Source organism: Misgurnus anguillicaudatus, chromosome 1, assembly GCF_027580225.2.
Source record: "Misgurnus anguillicaudatus chromosome 1, ASM2758022v2, whole genome shotgun sequence".
In the NCBI taxonomy this organism is placed as follows: Eukaryota; Metazoa; Chordata; class Actinopteri; order Cypriniformes; family Cobitidae; genus Misgurnus; species Misgurnus anguillicaudatus.
The window spans coordinates 26229032-26251612 of record NC_073337.2 but is presented as its reverse complement, the minus strand read 5'-3'; the positions used below and the strand labels follow the sequence as shown (position 1 = coordinate 26251612).

The following is a 22581-nucleotide window of genomic DNA, read 5'->3' as shown; positions in this document are numbered from 1 at the left end:
GAGACAATAATAAGGAATATAAATGCGTCAAAGACCAATTTTCTCATCCTCCGCAACATTTTTCAATCATTGCTTAAGTCCTCAAGGAACTTACATGTTCAAAAAGGGACATAATTGACTGTGACACTCAAGATGGCTACCAGGTAAGCAGTTCTTATTTTTTCTCTCCAGATAAAAGTTAAAATTTTGTTTGTCATAGTACCTAGAAAACTTTTTAGTTCTCATTGCCAAAACATGAGTTTGTAAATGCATATATTTAATGTAATATCATGTTGCGGTAATGATAATTTTTGATAATGATAATCTAAAAAAATTTTCAGTTCAGATCTTAATCTTATATGTGCAAAAAAATTGGCTTCAAGGGCTTTTTAAATATTCTGATGCTGGACACCTTCTAAATCTGGATTTCGTGAGAATCACCCATCTGCAAAATGCATAAATGTAGAGAAAGACAATAACGCTGAACTTGCATTTATCACGGTAGTGGCAAGGTAATAAACTGAATTCAACTTTTTGTACTTCATTATAGCAGATGTAAAAAATGCAGTAATCTGTATCATATAATAACTTTATCATCGACTGTATCATAGCACGTTTTTTTATTTTAGATCTGTAGTGGTATGCGTTTCAGCGGACTGCAATATGCATATGGAAATTGGATGCAGATTAGGGCATGCATAATAACCATCTATGTTGCTCCAGGGAGATTCTGCCTGTAATAAATGTACTGTAAGTTAATTAAAAATTGCACCCATGGTCATGTGATGATAAAACAAATCAATTCTATTCCAATAAGCGAATGCACGCTTTCCATCTTCATGACTTTTAAAAGCAAGAGTGGGAGGTAAAGAGGTCTCCAGTATAACAATAACCACATCCACTGTAACATGATTTTTATGATGTATATTGTGTTTATGAATAACATTTATTTTAAACCTGGTGTACATACGACATCTAGCAGCAGGGGTTAATAAGGCCACGCTCACCTGTCAAACCTACACCGCCTAGTGGGAGGAATATAATGAGAGCGATATATAATCCAGTACACTGACAGTTCTGGTGTCACCAGGAATTAAAGCAACTGGCTGATGGGTAATTTAGGCTTTTTATCATCAGTCACGATCTGATTGACTTGGATACAAATCAATGAACTTATGAGAGTAACAATAGAAGCAATATTTTGCTTTTTTCAACCTCAAGAATCCGCCTGTATTAAAAATACTCTCTCATTAATAAATCATTTCTTAGCTGGAGCGCTCGTGAAATGAGGTAAGGTCAAATGAACAGGAACTTGTCTGAAGACTACAGGAGATGACGAATATATCATTTTCTCTCCCAGTCAGTTATTCGGCTCATAGGAACTCCTAAGGCATTTTGTGTCAAATCAAAAGCGCCAAATTACTGAATGAATGACTGCTCTCTACGCTAAAGTGGTCATGTTATGCAAAATTAAGAAATGATAGGACATATAAGAAGTCCATTTCTGCTTAGTCACACGTAGACAGAACTTCAGACCGACGGCAGAAAGCCTGCGTTTCACAATGGCCCGCCCAAGAGGCAATATGACTGACAGGTAAAACAACCAATCACATTTTCTTTTGTGCCGCATCATATAACGGTACATTCACACAGGGCTTAAGCGTTAACGCTTGATGGAGGGCGGGTTTGAAGGCTGTACACCTTACGTTTAGTCAATCTCGATGAATTCTCATTAGCTATGTTTACATGCAGGAAATGTTGTCAAAACGACTGAATTTAATTAGATTGCAGGTTACGACAATACTGTTTACATGCACCCTTAACATTGCAATCTGATTAAAATGTTCGTTTACATGTACATTCTATATAATCCCAACCAATCGTTTGCGCAAATGCACAGCCAGGGATGCCAGATTCGTATATCAAAACCAGCCCGATAGACATATCACAAAAACTAGCCCAAAAGCATCCCAATGATTATTCACAGCCCAAATATCAACAACTAATGAACGAAATCATTTTATCGCAGAAGAACATCAACTCGCGGAAACAGTTTTAGGGTTCCCACACCTTAGTTAACTTCAAATTCAAGGACCTTTCAAGGACTTTCCAGGTCCAATACCTTCAAAATGTGGGGACACATTTCAAGTGAGAGCAAGGTTACATCGTGTTACCTTTTAGGATACATTGTTACAGTTCCCTTTCGCGGTGACACTTTGGGGGGGCATCCAGGGGTAAGTACGTCTGAAAGTGTATATCAAATTCAACCAATGGTGAGGCTTAATGACAAAGACAGGGCGACGCGGGAGCCAGGAAGTATATCGCTATCTAAAATATTACAAAGACGTCGTTACAGGGACGCAGAAAGTATGGCAAGGGAGACGCAGCGTCTCATTCCCTTCTCAAGAAACAACAGTTACATACGTAACTCGAGACATTTTATGTGTCAAACACAACTATGCAAAAAAGCATTTTTGTAATAAATTAACATTCACATACAGAAGATATAAGCATTTAAAAGCGAACAGTTTAGCATGTGTGCTTAAAAAGTCTTTTTAAAAAAAAAAGATTTTTATGATATTATCCTACACTACACAGGGAATAATATGGATTTTTTTCCAGAAAACTTCTTGCATAAAACAGATTCAAGCACTTTCAATGACCTGTATGTATATTTTCAAAAACTTCCCGGAATTTTTCCCCCAGATTCACAAAATTTCAAAGATTTCAAGGAGCAGTGGGAAACCCTGCAGTTGAAACGTAGCCAAAATCTGAACTCCGCCAAAAAGCAGAGGACTTGGCAACGCTACGCTGCGCACAGCATCTCTCATCGAAATCACATGCTTTATCTCTGGATAAATGTACAAAGTTAACAATGAGTTGGAGAAAATTGGGTCTCATTCACTTAGCATGCCTTTTAACTAACAAATCATGATTCAACTAAAATTTATTTTAAATGTATGAAAAAATGTAAGAACAACTTAGACCACACATACGCAATACTCATGAACAAGGAAAAATATATAAAATATATAACACAGATATATATTATAAGGTTCTTTTTCCTTGTTCATGATTATTGCGTACTTGTGATGTAAGTTGTTCTTACGTCATAGCAAACATTAAGAGGAAATTTTAGTAAAAAAGTTTTTGTTGATTCATGATTTTTTAGTTAAAACGTCAGAACGCATATTTCACGAACAAATACTTTCGTACCGTATTTTTCGGACTATAAGCCTAGTTTTTTTCATAACTTCTGACCTGCGTCTTATAGTCAGGTGCGCCTTGTAAGTCAGTATGAATTCATTTTGATATTTATGAGGTAAAAGACATCATTACCGTCTACAGCCGCAAGAGTTCGCTATATGCTGCTTCTGTATTTATGTAATTCAATGGATTCAGTGATGCGGAATGACGAGTCTGCAAACTTCACGCTAGTTGGCTTGTTCGGTTAATTTAGACTATTCAACCTTCTACGTAAATTCTGTATGCTATGGTTTATCGTTTAAATAACTGATAATATTACTTTAACGTACAGACATCTATTCAGTCTGCTGTTGTTTAGTTGAATAACTTGCCTTTCCAGATTAAATGTCTGTTCTTCGGCTTGGATTTTGTGAAATAATTTTCTAAATAAACGCAACGTATAGTCCAGTGTGACTTATATATTTATTTCATCTTAATGACGCATTTTTGAATGACGTGGCTTATACTACGGAAAATATGATACGCATTCCTTAGTAAATGAGACTCATTGTTCTTAAGAAGTTTTCAGATATAGGAAATGAAAACACAATTTTCGAAAAGGCACAACGCTTATTTTATTGCTATGAAAGTACACATAAACGCCGCAGAATGTACAGTGCGTGACTCCATTACCATTGCCATCACCTAGCTCTTGCTTCTGTGACGAGAATTGTGTGATACTTAAATATAAGGTAAATATAAGACGTGAACTTAAGCACAATTCTTTTGAGCATGTGCACAATGTTATGAAAAATACTATTTAATTACGTTACGTAATTTACGTTACATTCCTACTCCGATTCAAAGATCGGACTGCACCACCCCTTTAAATACAATCGAAATTTGCATCCAATTGACCTCAACCATTTGTATAAAAGTGTTTACACGAAGGCATTTCAATCCCATTGAGCCATAAATACGAATACGCTTTTTTCTCAATCAGACGGCTCAAAAAGGGGTCAAATAGGGACAAACCTAATTGTTGGGTTAAATTAACCCAGATAATGTTTATATGTTATAACCCTGCATTTTATATAACCCAGCATAGATTTATTTACAACCTAACTGTGGTGCAATATCTTAATATGAATAATAAACAGATTTACTAAATATAACCCTCACCAAGCATGCATGCAAGCATACGTATTGTAATAAAACCCATTGGGTGTAGTTACATAAACAAAAAATCCAATCGAACAAAAAAAAATGCCTTGACTGCACTATTTCTACTGTATTTGTATGACAACAACTGCTTGTATCTCCACAGGAAGCAGAGCAGACAGACTCATTTCAAATGCACGGATCGGTACAATAAGTCCTCAGTTTCTGTGAACTAGCCGGTCTGAGCCAGCAGTCTCCATTCGAAGCATGGTTGTGACATGACTATAGAAAGGCTGATCTCGTGAATATTTATTAGCTGGGGCTTTATCGGCTTTCGTTATAAATTCTGCACGATTTTTACATTTGCTCTAATATATTTTTCATTGCACTATACATTAAAAATGAACAGATTTTAGTCTGTAAAAAGAGCATCATTTTATAATGTTAGATGCAAAGAGATCCAGCACGCAGAATAAAACAGTTCAAGATAGCATCCCCTTACCAATAGCAAATTATAGCCTGTATCCGAGATGTGTTTTAATGCAAGCCAATGGAGGTAAATTACTGTACACCTTAAAAAAAAGAGCAGATGATGTGGGCCAAATCTGCTCCCCTAAAAGCTTCTCCTGATCAGATCTGAGATGTTCCTGCCATTTAGAAAAAGCAGGCGACCTTCCGAACAACACGGGGGTCAGTGAATGGATTACTGGCACATCAGGGACATCAAGGAGATTCGTCACTAGTTCTGATATATAAAGCCATGAAGAGATGGGATTACTAAAATAAAAGTAAGCTTATATCTTCATTTAACATCATCTCATTCAAACGCTCCTGGCACAATTTCAAATTCAAAAAATCAACATGGCGAGCACGTGGGAGCAGATTTATTTGTTTTCATGCGGAGAGAAACAGGAATAATCCATCGATGGTACGTAGAAGGCTCCTGCATGAGAAAGTTTTGAAGATTTTCGAGGCCGTCCGCTACGCAAAGTGTAAAACAGCATGTGGGTTGTTTTCCATACGGTTGCCCAAGGCTTCCCTACCTCTTCAAAGCGCGTCATCGCGAATGAGATGCCGCTTAATGTTTTCACTGCGAAATAAAACGCTTTTATCAATCTGGCTTCCCTAGTGAATTTTAAACCGTTCTTTGTTCTCAGCAGTCTATAGTGCAAATTGTCATCGTGTTCGAAAAAAGGCAAATCAATTTCAGTGCTTGCGAAATGTGAGGTGTACATAAGCTGCTGGGTCTCAACGATTTTGCCTCACTTCCTGAATCTGGGTTACAAGGGAGACAGAGAGAGAGAGAGAGAGAAAGAGGTAGTACAAAGAGTAGGTTATACCAAAACATAAAGACAAGACGCTCTCCAAATTAAACCTGAGCGCTTGCTGTTGTACAGATCACACACAAACACAGAAAAATAATGAGTAACGTGAACCATGGGAAAAAAGTGAATGTATGCCATAAAAAACACGAACCTTTCTCTAATGCAGGTCTATAAATAAAACAACAAAAATCTCTTCTGCGTATATGTGAGTGTTATGTTGTTGTCCAGATTACCGACAATTTACAGCTATCCAAAATGTGTGGTTTCTCTCCATTGCCCCTAAAGAGCATCGTCTGGATGGAAATTAACAGCCTCCTAATGAAAGCTCTAATTTGTGCTGCTTACAAAGGACAGCATCATTATTAATGTTGCGCATACACAGCACTACAAAGTCCTAATAATAAGTGTTAAAAACATTTTGTGCTACAGAAACTTCTTTAAAAGTCACTGACATCCAAATTTGGCACAAAGGTTGATGACAAATGAAAACCAATTGCATTGAAGGAGGGACCCGAGTTACATTTTACATTTACAAGATAATATGCAAATTAGCCTCTGCCTCTTCTCAATCGCACCAGTTCAGACCATAGATATACATGTGCATAGATGCCGCAGTGGTGAAGTGCACGTCACAAACTATAAATAAATATATTAAGTACAATCTTGCTGGTAACTGATATCAGTGATGACCCGAACACATTTTCAGTGCAGCAGGAAACATTATAACCCCAATAAGGTTCCTCACTTGAAGTGTGAAAGTTCTACAGATTGAAGTGCTACAATAAACACACACATAGGCGCAGATCCCGTGGGTGCCCCTGGGGCTCGGCTCGAGCACCCACCGAAATGTCCAAGCACATATGCTCACTTGCTACACATTTCGCGTCTAAAACCACACGTAAAACGTGACCGCCGTTTTCCGTCTTCTTCCTCCTTCTTCTCAAAACACTTGGACGCTCCAGAGTATCTGCCGTTGCTAACTAACCTAAGCACCCGACCGAAAAAAAATTGCGCCTTAATTTCCAGCTACCCTAGAGTTAAACATTTGATTCTTACCATTTTGGAATCCATTCAGCTGATCTTCAGGTCTGGCGATACAACTTTTAGCATAGCTTAGCACAATCCATTGAATCTGATTAGACCGTTAGCATCGCACAAAAAATAACTAAAAAGTTTCGATATTTTTCCTTTTAAAAACTTGACTCTTCTGTAGGTACATCGTGTACTAAGACAGACAGAAAATTAAAAGTTGCAATCTTCTAGGCATATATTGCTAGGAACTAAACTCTCATTCTAGCGTAATAATCAAAGACTTTGTTGCCGTAGCATGGCTGCAGGTGGCGCAATGATATTACGCAGTGCCCAAAAATAGTCCCCTGCTATTGAAAGATACTAAGGGACTATTGTCGGCTGCTACGTAATATCATTGCGCTTCCTGCAGCCATGTTACGGCAGCAAAGTCCTTGATTATTACGCCACAATGAGAGTATAGTCCTAGCCATATGTGTATAGAAAATATTCCTTCGGTCTTAGTACACGATGTAATAACAGAAGAGTCAGGTTTTACATAGGAAAAATATCAAAACTCTTTGGTTATTTTTAGCGCAATGCTAATGGTCTATCAGATTCAATGGATTATGCTAAGCTATGCTAAAAGTGGTACCGCCAGACCCAGAGATCAGCTGAATGGATTCCAAAACGGTAAAATTGACATGTTTAACTATAGGGGAGCTGGAAAATGAGCCTATTTTCAACAAAAAGTGAAGTGTCCCTTTAAGAAATGGATATTTGATCCTCGTTAACATATTTAGATTTCAAAATATATGTATGAATTAGGCTTAATATATATATATATATATATATATATATATATATATATATATATATATATATATATATATATATATATATATATATATATATATATATATAATTCATACATATATTTTGAAAATGTTAATGAGGATCAAATACCCATACTCTCATATATATATATATATATATATATATATATATATATATATATATATATATGGGACTTTATGATAATTTCCTTTAAAGGCTCAGAATGAAAACTTATTGGCTCACAATCTGGAGCCTTGAAAATCACATTTTACATGCAATTTTACATCAAAACGTCATCTTGATTCTGATAGATTTAGCAATTTATAGAAAACAAAGCCGCACAGCGGGATGATAATTACCCGTATTATGCAAAGCCTATTTACAGCATTCAATCTCTCGTTCTCTCACTATCCTTCGTGCTACTCACCAATGTCAATGCTGAAAGCCCTGCTGATACCACACAGAAATGTCATGGCCAGCTCCGGAGATTAAACGCCTTCTACACACCCAGAAGTCTCAACCAGGGGAACACCAAAACAAGCACAGCCAGAGATCTTCTTCAACCTCACCAGCTGTCCTGCATCTGTTTTACGAATAGTTCCTGGCCCCGTTTTCCATCACAAGCAAACGTAGACATAAATCCGCTTTTATACACACACAAGCTTGAGCAAACAAGACGTTGGTTGGATAAGTGCGCTTCAAAAGTGCTGATGACTACCCAGAGCGATTTGATTTTTCTTCATCCTTTCATTTGGAGAAAAACCCCAGGGAACTTGTGCACTCTAGATTAGAGATGACGGAAGTCAAAGGTTGACAGACAGAAAGGCCGACGGCGAGGAACGCCATTAGAAAAGTTCTTAAGAGATCAACGTGTCCTTTTGGTAAATTCCAAGACAATCCAGGTCAGCTGGATGTCTGCGAGCAGACATGAAGACAGGTGGAAATGAATAAATTAACACAACCCTGGATTTCAAGGCGGCATGCATTAGCCTGGGAAGAAGAAACAGATTTCTGGTTTAACAGCATGAAGATAAATTTAAGAGAGAGGGTGGGGTTGTGCGCCTGTGGATGTGTGGGAAAGGAATCGGAGAGGCCGTCATTCTGTCAGGTCACAGTGTGCTTGTTCATGCATACCTGTACACTCATTTGGACAGCTGAAGACATGACATGAAGGTACAGCGACACTTCCTAAAAGCTTCCTAAAAAACAAGTAGAAACTGGAACTTGTCCATGCACTTTTATCCTGACAACCCCTGCCTGTTGAACTAAATCATTTGCAACACAAATATTGAGAAGGGTGTATGAATGCAAGTCATGGTGTATCTACATATCTATTTCTGTGTTCTATTAAAATACTAAAGATTTATGTTTACATTACATTTTAAAAATGTGTACAATAGAGTAATACATTTAATTTTTATGACATTTATATCTATTAACACATTTCTTAAATAGCGACTTCAATCAATTTTTTTAGATTATGATAATTTATTATTATGATTAATTTTAGGGGTGGACCGATAACACTTTTTCCATTACCAATCCAATTTCGATACCTGAATTCCTGAGTATCGGCCAATACCGATCCAATATATATCTATCCAATACCAATATCTACCTATCTATCCATCCATCCATCTATCTGCTTCATCTATCCATCTATCCACTGTATCTACAATATCTACCTATCCATCTACCTACCAACCTATCTATCCATCCATCCATCCATCTATCTGCTGCATCTATCCATCTATCCACTGTATCTACAATATCTACCTATCCATCTACCTACCAACCTATCTATCCATCCATCCATCTATCTGCTGCATCTATCCATCCATCCATCTATCTGCTGCATCTATCCATCCATCCATCTATCTGCTGCATCTATCCATCTATCCACTGTATCTACAATATCTACCTATCCATCTACCTACCTACCTATCCATCCATCCATCCATCCATTTATCTACCTATCCATCTATCTACCTATCCATCTATCTACCTATCCATCTATCTACCTATCCTTCTATCTACCTATCCATCTATCCACCCATCCGCTCTATCTCTCCGCTCTATCTATCCGCTCTATCTATCCGCTCTATCTATCTATCTATCTATCTATCTATCCGCTCTATCTATCTATCCGCTCTATCTATCTATCCGCTCTATCTATCTATCCGCTCTATCTATCTATCCGCTCTATCCGCTCTATCTATCCGCTCTATCTATCTATCTATCTATCTATCTATCTATCTATCTATCTATCTATCTATCTATCTATCTATCTATCCGCTCTATCTATCTATCTATCTATCCGCTCTATCTATCTATCCGCTCTATCTATCTATCCGCTCTATCTATCTATCCGCTCTATCTATCTCTCCGCTCTATCTATCTATCCGCTCTATCTATCTCTCCGCTCTATCTATCTCTCCGCTCTATCTATCTATCCGCTCTATCTATCTATCCGCTCTATCCGCTCTATCCGCTCTATCTATCTATCTATCTATCTATCTATCTATCTATCTATCTGCTCTATCTATCAATCTGCTCTATCTATCAATCTGCTCTATCTATCCATCTGCTCTATCTATCAATCTGCTCTATCTATCTATCTGCTCTATCTATCTATCTATCTATCTATCTATCTATCTATCTGCTCTATCTATCAATCTGCTCTATCTATCAATCTGCTCTATCTATCAATCTGCTCTATCTATCTGCCTATCCATCCATCCATCCATCCATCCATCCATCTACCTATCTACCTATCTATCTACCTACCCATCTACCCATCTATCTATCTATCTATCTATCTATCTATCTATCTATCTATCTATCTATCTATCTATCTATCCATCCATCCATCCATCTATCTAGCTATCCATCTATCTATCCACCCATCCACACATCTACCCATCCATCCATCCATCCATCCGTTGCATCTCTCCACTGTATCTACAACATCTACCTATCCATCTATCTACCTATCCATTTATCCACCTATCCACCCATCCACACATCTACCTATCCATCTGCTGCATCTTTCCATCTATCCACTGTATCTACAATATCTACCTATCCATCCATCCAAAGTATCTAACTGCTGTATCTGTCTGCTGTATCTATTTATCTACCTACCTATCCATCTATCCACCTATCTACCATCCATCCATCTGCTGCATCTATCCATCTATTCACTGTATCTACAATATCTACCTATCCATCTATCCATCTATCCATCTATCTATCCGTCTGTCTGTCTATCCGTCTGTCTGTCTGTCCGTCCGTCTGTCTGTCTGTCTGTCCGCCCGCCCGTCCGTCCGTCCGTCCGTCCGTCCGTCCGTCTGTCTGTCTATCTATCTATCTATCTATCTATCTATCTATCTATATGCTGTATCTATCTTTGAGGCATAAGCAACCATAGTCTATCTATCCTTGCTAAAACGAGGCAAAAGCAACCATGGTGCTACCCCTAGGGAGAAAGGAGCAGCTCTTTTATTTTAGCAATGATCTCAAACTGTTTAAATTGGGATGACACACAGCCCCCCTCACTCGGGGCAGGAGAGTGGAACTACATCATACATAAAGAGAGTAACAATCCCAGCAGCCTCTTGGGTAGAGCAGAGAAGCATCTGCCCGTATTCACCCCTGAGCTCAAGCCATGTCCTGAGAATAATAGCCCTTAAAGTTTAACCCTGGTGGCCTGTGAGAAGTCAGTTTATGTCTCACTCAACCCCTGGTGGTTCATATGAGGTGAAACTACTAGGGTTGAAATGAGGGTTGAATTTCAGATGGAGAGAAGATATGAGGATAAAAAGAAAGAGAGATGAGGGAATAAAGGAGATGAGACTTTTGGTGATGGGTTTAAAGAGACTGAGCCAATAGCCTACACCAATTGTATACCAATAAAGGTACAAAAATGAACCCTTAGGGCAATACAACCCAGTGACATAAAAGGTACAGTTTTAAAGCACAGATAGCATGTCTGCAGACTGTTTTTAACAAAAAATGGTAATAACTTTTTTAAACTATAAGCTGTGATCTAATTGGTCAGCTGCTACACAATTTCCTTCCTTCTTTATTATGGTCTGCCAAAAAAGTATCAGGTACAGGATTAACCAAACTTTATGGTTTATAGTTTAAACTTTATCTTGTGGTTCTGCTTTGTTAGCAAATGCCCTTTTCTGGTTCTGTATGGGAAGCTGCTGTCATTGTAGACAGGATTTACTAAAGAACATAACAAGAGTAATGACTTAAGGTAAGTGTTAGTTAACAAGTCCAGCATTGGGCATTTACTTTAAAACAACCAGCCAGTAATTCAAGTTAATGTGATCGACTGTGTGAAGGACACGCTAAATGGACTGAAATGTAACTATTTGGAAAAAGATAAACAGACAAAATGCCTCTAAAAAGTGTCTTTGTGTCACATACCAAACCAAATGACGTTTAAAGACATAGCACATTTCACAAAAAGAAGGTAGTTAAGTGTTATTTTATAAGTGTCTTTCAGACTTGCAGGACACAGCTTATGCTTTTAGTGATACTGTAAGATCTTTTTACATGGAAGCAAACGTATGTGCACTAAGCCTTGCTAAGTAGTTATTTGACTCGTACGTGTATACATATGTTCGATTGCGACAAAATGCAATACATCTCCTGGGCTACATACTATATTCTCCTGTATGCGCATGCACGACCTAGACATACGATGTACATTGGGTTTCCAAAATCCTGTGGTGCGAGCATGGCCGTAGCCAGGTTTCGAAAAATTAGTGATGACCAGGGATGTTAGGAGTTAACAAATGCTATCCCAGGAGAAAAATTGTGCACTAAACTACACTTTAAGTACACCTAGTAATTGTATTATTTTGTGCACAACTTTTGTAGGTATTATACTAAAATCAGTCTTTAGTAGACTATTTCTTAAGATCTTCCTTAGAACATCTACGTGAACTTACTATTTTGAGAAAACATTAAAATGAAGAATTTACTTTTTAATACTGACCTGTTACAATACTGATTTTGGCGGAAACTCGTTTTTTTTTTTAAATAGTGTTTATCGGGTTTTGGGACCAAACTCTTCATATATACATAACTATTATACACACACAGACACACACATGATGTAAACAAAAACTTTTATTTTGCAAAAGATTAGTAGTGATTCATTGTTATGCAGCCCTAGTTTGTTCTTTAAACTGCAAACTTTCTTTAAATTGCAAAACTTTAGAGATTTCACCACACGCATTACATCATTTGTGTTGAAATAACACAAGCCATCAGGGCAGCGCAATGTCATCATGGCTATAGCTCATCTTCTGATCTGCACCTGCTTCTTTTGCTCCACAGTGGATTCTTCTGGATGGGAAGTGTATGTAATCTTTACCCCTGTGCTGAAGCTACACGTGGTGGCTCGGGGAACATTCAAACACTCATATTTCACACCCTGACCCTCAGGTCCACCAGTGCGCTCATTAATGTTCACAGCGGACCCAAAGCAGCAGATGATCTCATAACGGGTTCACCTAGCTGGATGCATAAATTGGTAGGGAGCCAGATGAAGACACAGATTATGTAAAGATAAATGAACAGGTGCCTCATGGTTCAATTCGTACCTGCGATCTTCCAGCGCCAATTAAGCAGAACGTGCTGACACGACGACAGAGCTTTCATTTTAGTGCCGAGTTGCATTTTCTAAAATTTCCTAATCCGAAAGCGAGTAAAAGAATAGGATTTTATTCACTGAGATTCCCAACAGTGTCGCTAACCACTTCAAGCAGAAAGCCCTTCGGCAGCTTGCGTCCCGTAGCTAAGTGGCTAACTGTTCAGATTGATTCAACCTTTCATTTCAGCCCTCGCTGTTTGCCTACTTTCTCTGCAGTTTATCTGCAGAACAGGTGAGAGGTGCTTCAGCGTCTGCCGAGGGTAATTGGCTGCGTGAAGTGTCTGCGAGGCGATTTAAAAGCTAAAACTCCAACTGCAAGACATCTGTGAAATTCATGAAATCCAAATGAATGAATCTAATGAACGTGACTTCTCTGACCTCCAATAATGGACGATTTATGCCAAGCATTTCAATATTGTTTAACAATGTGATGGTACGGCACATATAAGGAATAACATGGTTTAAACTTGCTATTTTTTTCCTTTTTGACACTGTCACTACACTCTTCATTGTATACAAAAAGCAATATGGGCATTCTGGAAACATCTAAGTAAGACATGGGGTTGGAAAAACTGGTTGGAGTCTGCCTTTCTTGGCTGTACTTATAAATATTTGGAGTCTCCTGCTAGGCTCGCCAAAAACCAGAAACCAGAAAATGCATTGTGCATAAATCTTAGAGCGGCATGCTTTAACATTTCTTCATAACTTCAATGCAGATAAATACATACATCAAAGCAAAGATGGCGGCATGGGGGCTCTCTCTCTGGGCAACAGGAACACAGTGTTTTTTTTCTCTCTTTCACTTTCCGAGCGAATCCTAACCAGGATACAAGATTGCAAATGACAGAAAACACACATCTACTGTTCTCCCACTTCTCCTCCTTTCACTACCCAGTCGAACTGAACATGAGACCCATTACCACCCACCGATACAGAATGTTGTGCTTTCCCCTGCAGGGCCAACCTACAATTGGAAATGTTCCCCCTAAGTGAAGCCCACACAGTAAGTAGAAATGAAGGTATTAGTTGAACAGTGTAATATTTTGTGGGATGCCATAGAAGAACCATTTCTTTATGACCTTTTCATAATCTGAAGATCTTTAAGGTTCGGATGTTTCGAATGTTTAAGGTTCTTCATGGAGGCATTAAGCCAAAAGTGTTTTTTCTATGGTATAGTGATGTATGCTTAGTCCTTGTTTTCAGTTACACTGTGACAGGTGTGCAGCACCCCCTAATATCACATGATTGTAAATACAACAAATTTTTTGGTTCATTTATATTTGAAGAGTTTCGTTGCAAAACGAGATAACTCCGATTTTTTTATTTTTCAGAAATCTCGTTTTTTGGTTGTGCATTCCAATTAATATCAATTCAATTGCAGTTGGTTTGTTTTGATTTAAACCTTCATAACTTAAAAGATACAGCTAAGAAGCACCATAAAACAAAATAACAACATGATAACATAATATTAAACATGTTTTGACAAAAATGTTAAAAACAGATTTATCTCGTTTTGCAACGAAACTCTTCATGTTTTTATTCTCCCAATAATGCAGCAAACATTTAATTATTTGAATAAATATAATCATTTACAGTCTATTTTGTTATTGCATACTGCAAAGTGATTTAAATACGCAGACATCCAAAGAAAGTTTAAACTAATTTTTATTGATTCAGAGATGATGAAGATTTACAGTAGACCAGACCTCAGTGACGTCAAAGCTTGTTACAGCCATATACACGGCACCCCAACCTGAAACATCTCCCCGTGCCCCTGCACTGTAATGATTTGGCCCATTATGGTACAAAACTTTAGAAAATGTGCAAATGACAGAACGATTATGCAGCACAATTTCTGCATACATAATCCAACAGGCACAAGATGAAGTGTTGCCAGTGTTTATATTCATATAGACTTTTTCTATTGACACCAAATTTACAGGAGCCAAGCAGGAACCGTCTGTTTGGGTTTGATTTCAGCTTGGCCACATTCAGCATGCCACTCGGCACCCGTTCTACATTTCGGACATATGGAGAAAGATGATTACACCCGGCAGGCAGCTTAACCAATCAGAAAACAGGCAACGACCGGGAGGCGGACGCGTTGCACCAGCTGTCGAGTCGGGCGTCTGAAAGAACGCTGATGCTACGAAAGTTAGCAAGCCTGAAAACCGGAGAGAGTGTGTCGATGCTTTGGGGCAGCTCACAGATTTGATGAAATTAACAACATGCAGTTACCGACGGTTGATGCCACGTGTAGACCAGCTGACACAAGCAGAGGCGGAGCAAGCCTTGCATGTAATGACACTAATAATGAAGAGTTCTGTTCTGTTTGGTGCGTGTGAATGTTTATGGGACTTAAATTGGTCAGAACAGAAAATAATATCAAAGCAGCATTATGCTGAGAGATGAGTCCTGCCAAAATCTGTATAAGGGTTGGAATGACTTAATTAGGCTGCAGATAAAAGACGAGCATGCTTGCATACTTTATTCCTTATAGAACAGATGGATATTTAAACCCCCCAAAAATATTTTTTATCTTGTTTTAAAATTATTTAACTTTCTTTACTTTCTTATGCAACTATTATATGTTGCACTGGAACTTTTTAACTTTAATAATGATTTTAAAGCAGCATAAAATTGGTCCACATGACTCATGCATTATATTCCAAGTTTTATTCCAAGTCATATGAACTCTACCAGAGAGAGATAAAGTGGATATCAAAATTAATGACTACGATCTGTAATATTGCTGTCAGATGGTTTCAGAGCTCTCAGAATAAAACATATTCAGTACAATGAGCTTGCATACTGTTTGAAGCATGAACGTTCCAGTCCCTAATTACTGTTAACTGCAAAAAATGAAAATAATTGCTTAAAAGATAAGATTTAGCAACATGACTGTAAGTAAACACAGACCTTTTTTTTTTGGGAGAGCTGTCGCTTTGAACCAAGGGCTAATGGGTGCCTATCTTCTTTCCATTTACAGCGGCACAAAAACTTACACTTAACCTTTAAAAAAAACTCTCTGACCTTCATTTCCCAGAGGAAAAATTACAGAGCATGGCGACAAAGTGTTGACCATTCAAATAACAGACTTCCTCTGGTTACAAAGGCTATTCTAGGGAAACAGACGAGGCTGATTGAAAACCCAACAGAGTCTGAGAGGCAATCATTGATTTGATCGCCTCACACGTCAGCAGAATGAACTAAAGTCCTGACACCTAATTGGGCGATGTAGGGACCATGTCATCATGAAGCTGCCAGGAATTATTTACTTTAAACTACCACAGTCTGCTCCGCTCATGCGAGATTGCAGAATGGAGGACAACTTTAAATATTAAATGGCCATTTAATGGTCTTATCCCTAAGAATAATGGAACTGAACCATGATATGTACTTTGGATATATATTATTGCTCAAATGATGCAGAATTATTGGAGGATTGGTATTACTTTTTATTTAAAAAGTTTTGATTGGTGGACAATAGAGCATATAAAGCAAATCCAGTTGACTTAAATTGAGCGGGGGATCTGAGGATCACTACAATTTAGCAGAACACAACCCAGAACACCTTAACAACAGCATAACTATGCACTAAACACCAAGAACGTCTTAGCAACAGCACAGAGAGGCACTAAATATCACTAAGAATGCAATAGCAACAGCAGTGATTAAATAAACACCAGTAAAAACACATTAGCAACAGCATAGCAATGCACTAAACACCAGTAAAAACACATTAGCAAGAGCAGTGATGACCTAACACCAAGAACACATTAGCAACACCATAGCAATGCACTAAACACCACCAAGAACATATTAGCAACTGCATAGTGATTACCTAAACACCGATAACACCTTAGCAGCAACATAACAATGCACTAAACATTACTAAGAACACATTAGCAACTGCATAGTGATGACCTAAACACAGAGAACACATTAGCAACTGCATAGTAGTGATTACCTAAACACAGAGAACATCTGATAAACAACATCATAATGCACTAAACACCACTTAGAACAAAAAAGCAACAGCGTAGTGATGACCTAAACACCAAGAACACCTTAGCAACACCATAGCAATGCACTAAACACCACCAAGAACACATTAGCAACTGCATAGTGATGACCTAAACACCAAGAAAACCTTAGCAACAGCATAGCAATGCACTAAACACCACCAAGAACACATTAACAACTGCATAGTGATGACCTAAACACCAAGAAAACCTTAGCAACAACATAACAATGCACTAAACATCACAAAGAACACATTAACAACTGGATAGTGATGACATACACACAGAGAACACATTAGTAACATCATAACAATGCACTAAACACTACTAAGAACAAAAAAGCAACAGCATAACAATGCACTAAACACTGCCAAGAACACCGTAACAACAGCATAGTTATGACTTAAACACCACTTAGAACACATTAGCAACAGCATAGTGATGTATTAAACACCACCCAAAACCCCTAGCAACAGCCTGCAAATGCACCAAACACCTTTTAGAAATCTTTAGCAACATCATAGTGATGCACTAAACATAATTCAGAACACCTTAGCAACCACACAGCAATGCACCAAACACCAGTAAGAACACCCTAGCAACAGCATGGCGATGTACTAGACACCACTAAGAACACCTTAGCAACAGCATAGTGATGCACTAACCATCATTCAGAACACCATAGCAACCACACAGCAATGCACCAAACACCAGTAAGAACACCATAGCAACAGGATAGCAATTCACAAAACACCACTAAGAACACCTTCGCAACTACACAGCAATGCATCAAACACCAGTAAGAACACCCTAGCAACAGGATTGTAATTCACAAAAAACACTAAGAACACCTTAGCAACAACATAGTGATGCACCAAAAACACTCAAAACACCTTAGGAACTGCACAGCAGTGGACTAAACACCACCCATAACACCACCACAACAACATAGCGATGCACCAAACACCACGAAGAACACCTTAGCAACAACATATTGATGCACTAAACACCACTAAGAGCACCTTAGCAACAACATAGTGAAGCACCAAAAAACACCTTAGCAAATTCACAGCAATGGACTAAACATCACACAAAACACCCCGGCAACAACATAGCGATGCACTAAACACCACTAAGAACACCTTAGGAACAGAAAAGCGATCCACTAAACACCACTAAGAGCACCTTAGCAACAACATAGTGATGCACCAAAAAACACCCAAAACACCTTAGCAACTGCACAGCAATGGACTAAACATCACTCAAAACACCACGGCGACAACATAGCGATGCACTAAACACCACTAAAAACACCTTAGCAACAACATAGCGATGCACCAAAAAACACCACTAAGAGCACCTTAGCAACAACATAGTGAAGCACCAAAAAACACCCAAACACCTTACCAACTGCACAGCAATGGACTAAACATCACACAAAACACCCCGGCAACAACATAGCGATGCACTAAACACCACTAAGAACACCTTAGGAACAGAAAAGCGATCCACTAAACACCACTAAGAGCACCTTAGCAACAACATAGTGAAGCACCAAAAAACACCCAAACACCTTACCAACTGCACAGCAATGGACTAAACATCACAAAAAAACACCACGGCAACAACATAGCGATGCACTAAACACCCCTAAGAACACCTTTGGAACACCATAGTGATGCACCAAAAACACCACTAAGAGCACCTTAGCAACAACATAGTGAAGCACCAAAAAACACCCAAAACACCTTAGAAACTGCACAGCAATGGACTAAACATCACACAAAACACCACGGCAACAACATAGCGATGCACTAAACACCACTAAAAACACCTTAGCAACAACATAGCGATGCACTAAACACCACTAAGAACACCTTAGGAACAACATAGTGATGCACCAAAAAACACCCAAAACACCTTAGAAACTGCACAGCAATGGACTAAACATCACACAAAACACCCCGGCAACAACATAGCGATGCACTAAACACCACTAAGAACACCTTAGGAACAGAAAAGCGATCCACTAAACACCACAAAGAGCACCTTAGCAACAACATAGTGAAGCACCAAAAAACACCCAAAACACCTTAGCAACTGCACAGCAATGGACTAAACATCACACAAAACACCACGGCAACAACATAGTGATGCACTCAACACCACTAAGAACACCTTAGGAACAGAAAAGCGATCCACTAAACACCACTAAGAGCACCTTAGCAACAACATAGTGATGCACCAAAAAACACCCAAAACACCTTAGCAACTGCACAGCAATGGACTAAACATCACTCAAAACACCACGGCGACAACATAGCGATGCACTAAACACCACTAAAAACACCTTTGCAACAACATAGCGATGCACCAAAAAACACCACTAAGAGCACCTTAGCAACAACATAGTGAAGCACCAAAAAACACCCAAACACCTTACCAACTGCACAGCAATGGACTAAACATCACACAAAACACCCCGGCAACAACATAGCGATGCACTAAACACCACTAAGAACACCTTAGGAATAGAAAAGCGATCCACTAAACACCACAAAGAGCACCTTAGCAACAACATAGTGAAGCACCAAAAAACACCCAAAACACCTTAGCAACTGCACAGCAATGGACTAAACATCACACAAAACACCACGGCAACAACATAGTGATGCACTAAACACCACTAAGAACACCTTAGGAACAGAAAAGTGATCCACTAAACACCACTAAGAACACCTTAGCAACAACATAGTGATGCACCAAAAAATACCCAAAACACCTTAGCAACTGCACAGCAATAGACTAAACATCACACAAAACACCACGGCAACAACATAGTGATGCACTAAACACCACTAAGAACACCTTAGGAACAGAAAAGTGATCCACTAAACACCACTAAGAACACCTTAGCAACAACATAGTGATGCACCCAAAAACACCCAAAACACCTTAGCAACTGCACAGCAATAGACTAAACATCACTCAAAACACCACCGCAACAACATAGCGATGCACTAAACACCACTAAGAACACCTTAGCAACAACATAGTGATGCACCAAAAAACACCCAAAACACCTTAGCAACTGCACAGCAATAGACTAAACATCACTCAAAACACCACCGCAACAACATAGCGATGCACTAAACACCACTAAGAACACCTTAGGAACAACATAGTGATGCACCAAAAAACACATAAAACACCTTAGCAACTGCACAGCAATGGACTAAACATCACACAAAACACCACGGCAACAACATAGCGATGCACTAAACACCACTAAGAACACCTTAGCAACCATATAGCGGGGCACCAAAAACCAAAACACCTATGCAATTGCACAGCAATGCCCTGGCAACCACCCACGACAATTTGGCATTGACAGTGTTTTATGGGCAAGCAGCACTTATTTTTTTCTCCCAAAACATAAAAGTCTATTTAATAAGTTTTCTCTGGCTTTCCATGACAGCTGTTGGTTTTATTGGTCACTGAAGGTTGATATTCCAGGACACTGAGCTTCACACTTAACGAGGTCTGTTCTAGTACCTTCCTTTGCATTTGCTATGAATGCTGGGATTTAAATATAGGACATTCATTGGGAGCTGTCAAATCATAACGTCTTTGGGTTTTGCAGTTTCAAGCCAACACTCATAACGCTCCACACGAGGGGCCAAAGCGGCTCCTTCCAGCATCTTCCAAGCGCTAAATCCAGCTGTCAGCCAAACGGACAGGATTGATACGGGCCGCTGTTCAAAGGGAAATCTGTAGAAATCAGGTCAGTCGTGCACCAGCAGAACCAGAAGCAGGAAAGACAGAATCTCACGTCTCCAGAAACTGACAGCTTTCTTTTGAAACTCAGCTTGGAGACGTTCGTCTCCATCCATGACAGATCCTATCGTGTGTGAATAGAACAAGCACAAGGTGCGATGCCCGTATGGTTGTACAAAAGCAATTCTTTTTTTTCTGGTCAGATCCATTTACAAAGCTACAGGTAACAGGATATTTGATAGCTCATTATTTACTTCAGGGTCTATTGTGGATTTTTGCAGCGCAATTTCTTTTTCTCAGCTGGGATGCGTTCTGTTCTTCTGGTGTGAATCAAGCTTATCTGCGGGTCTCCTTAATGCAGTTCTACAGACTGAGCTCTAAATTGTTTTTTAGTGAGAAAGCAGGTGGTGCCGGTCATAAGCTCAGTGTTAAAGGGTTACAGCGTACCCAATGGAAAGCTTGAAATACACTGCATGAAAAGAGCTGTATACGGACAAATACGGGATGGGAAATCCCTGCTAAACTTTAGGTTTGCCAGATTTTTGAGGCAGAGTGCTTGGAAAGGTAATACACCAAAGTAAACTTGTGAAACATCCAGAAACTTTACGTTTGTGGATGTATATATGAACTGGTGGAAGTTTCCAGGAATCCTTACAGCTGGTTGTGAGGAGAGGTGGGTGTGAGGTGTGAAGGGCTTTTTATATGTTAATGACCCACAGGTAGAGGTGTCTTCTTTGTTTTCAGAGCTGAGTGGAGTGGGGTGGGGTGGGGGGTTAACCATGTCTCTTTAAGACAGCACATACAGTATTGTGGTACATAAAAACTGTTTTCTAAATACGTTTATTATTAATATAATTTAATTAGTCTATTTAAGAAACTTAGCATCCTTCAAAATAACTAAAATTCAATGGACACAATTACAATTTTAATGTGTGACAATTATGTCTCTGACTCAAGAGAAATGCAACAAATGTTATTTCAGAATATTTATTTCCAACACTTTGAAAACATGTCTTGAACTGCCCTAGGTCAGAATATTGTGCACGTTTCTCTCAATGCTGCATACATCGTTTAAAAGAAGCCGTTCAAATGACATCATGTAACACATTTTTGCTAGCTAGGATGTTGATAAATTAGTCAGTGAAATGTTAAGCTGCTTGATTTTGCTGATCTCTCATGATTTGAAGTTCACTGTTTCTATTGTTATTATAATTCTACCCTAACATTTCATTAAATCTTTTAAAATAGAAACAAAAATATCAATAGACAGGTCCATAATCTAAAAGACAGTCTTTCACATGTGAATGCAAAACATGTTGGGTGATACTGACTGACAAACTTGGGTAAACATATCTGCAGATACCTGTCTGCTACTGTACTTCTAATCCAGAGGTGCCCAAAGTTGGCCCACAATAGATCTTTAATTTGGCCCATCATGCCACGTGAGATAAGGAAAAAGAAAACAAAAGTCTTGACGCAGATGTTCATATTTTTAATTAAACATTTTCTAAAATGTATAATTTTTTGTTGTATTTTTACATTACAAAAATGTAAATTAATATTAAATGCAAGGGATTAAAGTGAATTTTTTATGTTTCATGCATACTTTAAG

At 38.6% G+C, this 22581-nt stretch overlaps 1 protein-coding gene across 12 annotated transcripts in view; it reads right to left on the bottom strand.

Moving 5' to 3' along the window:
- The window catches only part of grip1 (glutamate receptor interacting protein 1), a 375594-nt gene that overhangs the window by 118941 nt on the left and 234072 nt on the right, over window positions 1-22581 (bottom strand). The window contains exon 1 of one of the 12 annotated variants that reach the window (XM_073868881.1): window positions 7924-7984. The exons of the other annotated variants lie outside the window; for them this stretch is intronic. Within the exon in view, the coding sequence (XP_073724982.1) occupies window positions 7924-7969 (46 nt within the window). The 5' untranslated portion in view covers window positions 7970-7984. Of the gene's footprint in view, window positions 1-7923; window positions 7985-22581 lie in introns of those variants that run through there. 12 annotated transcript variants of the gene reach the window in all.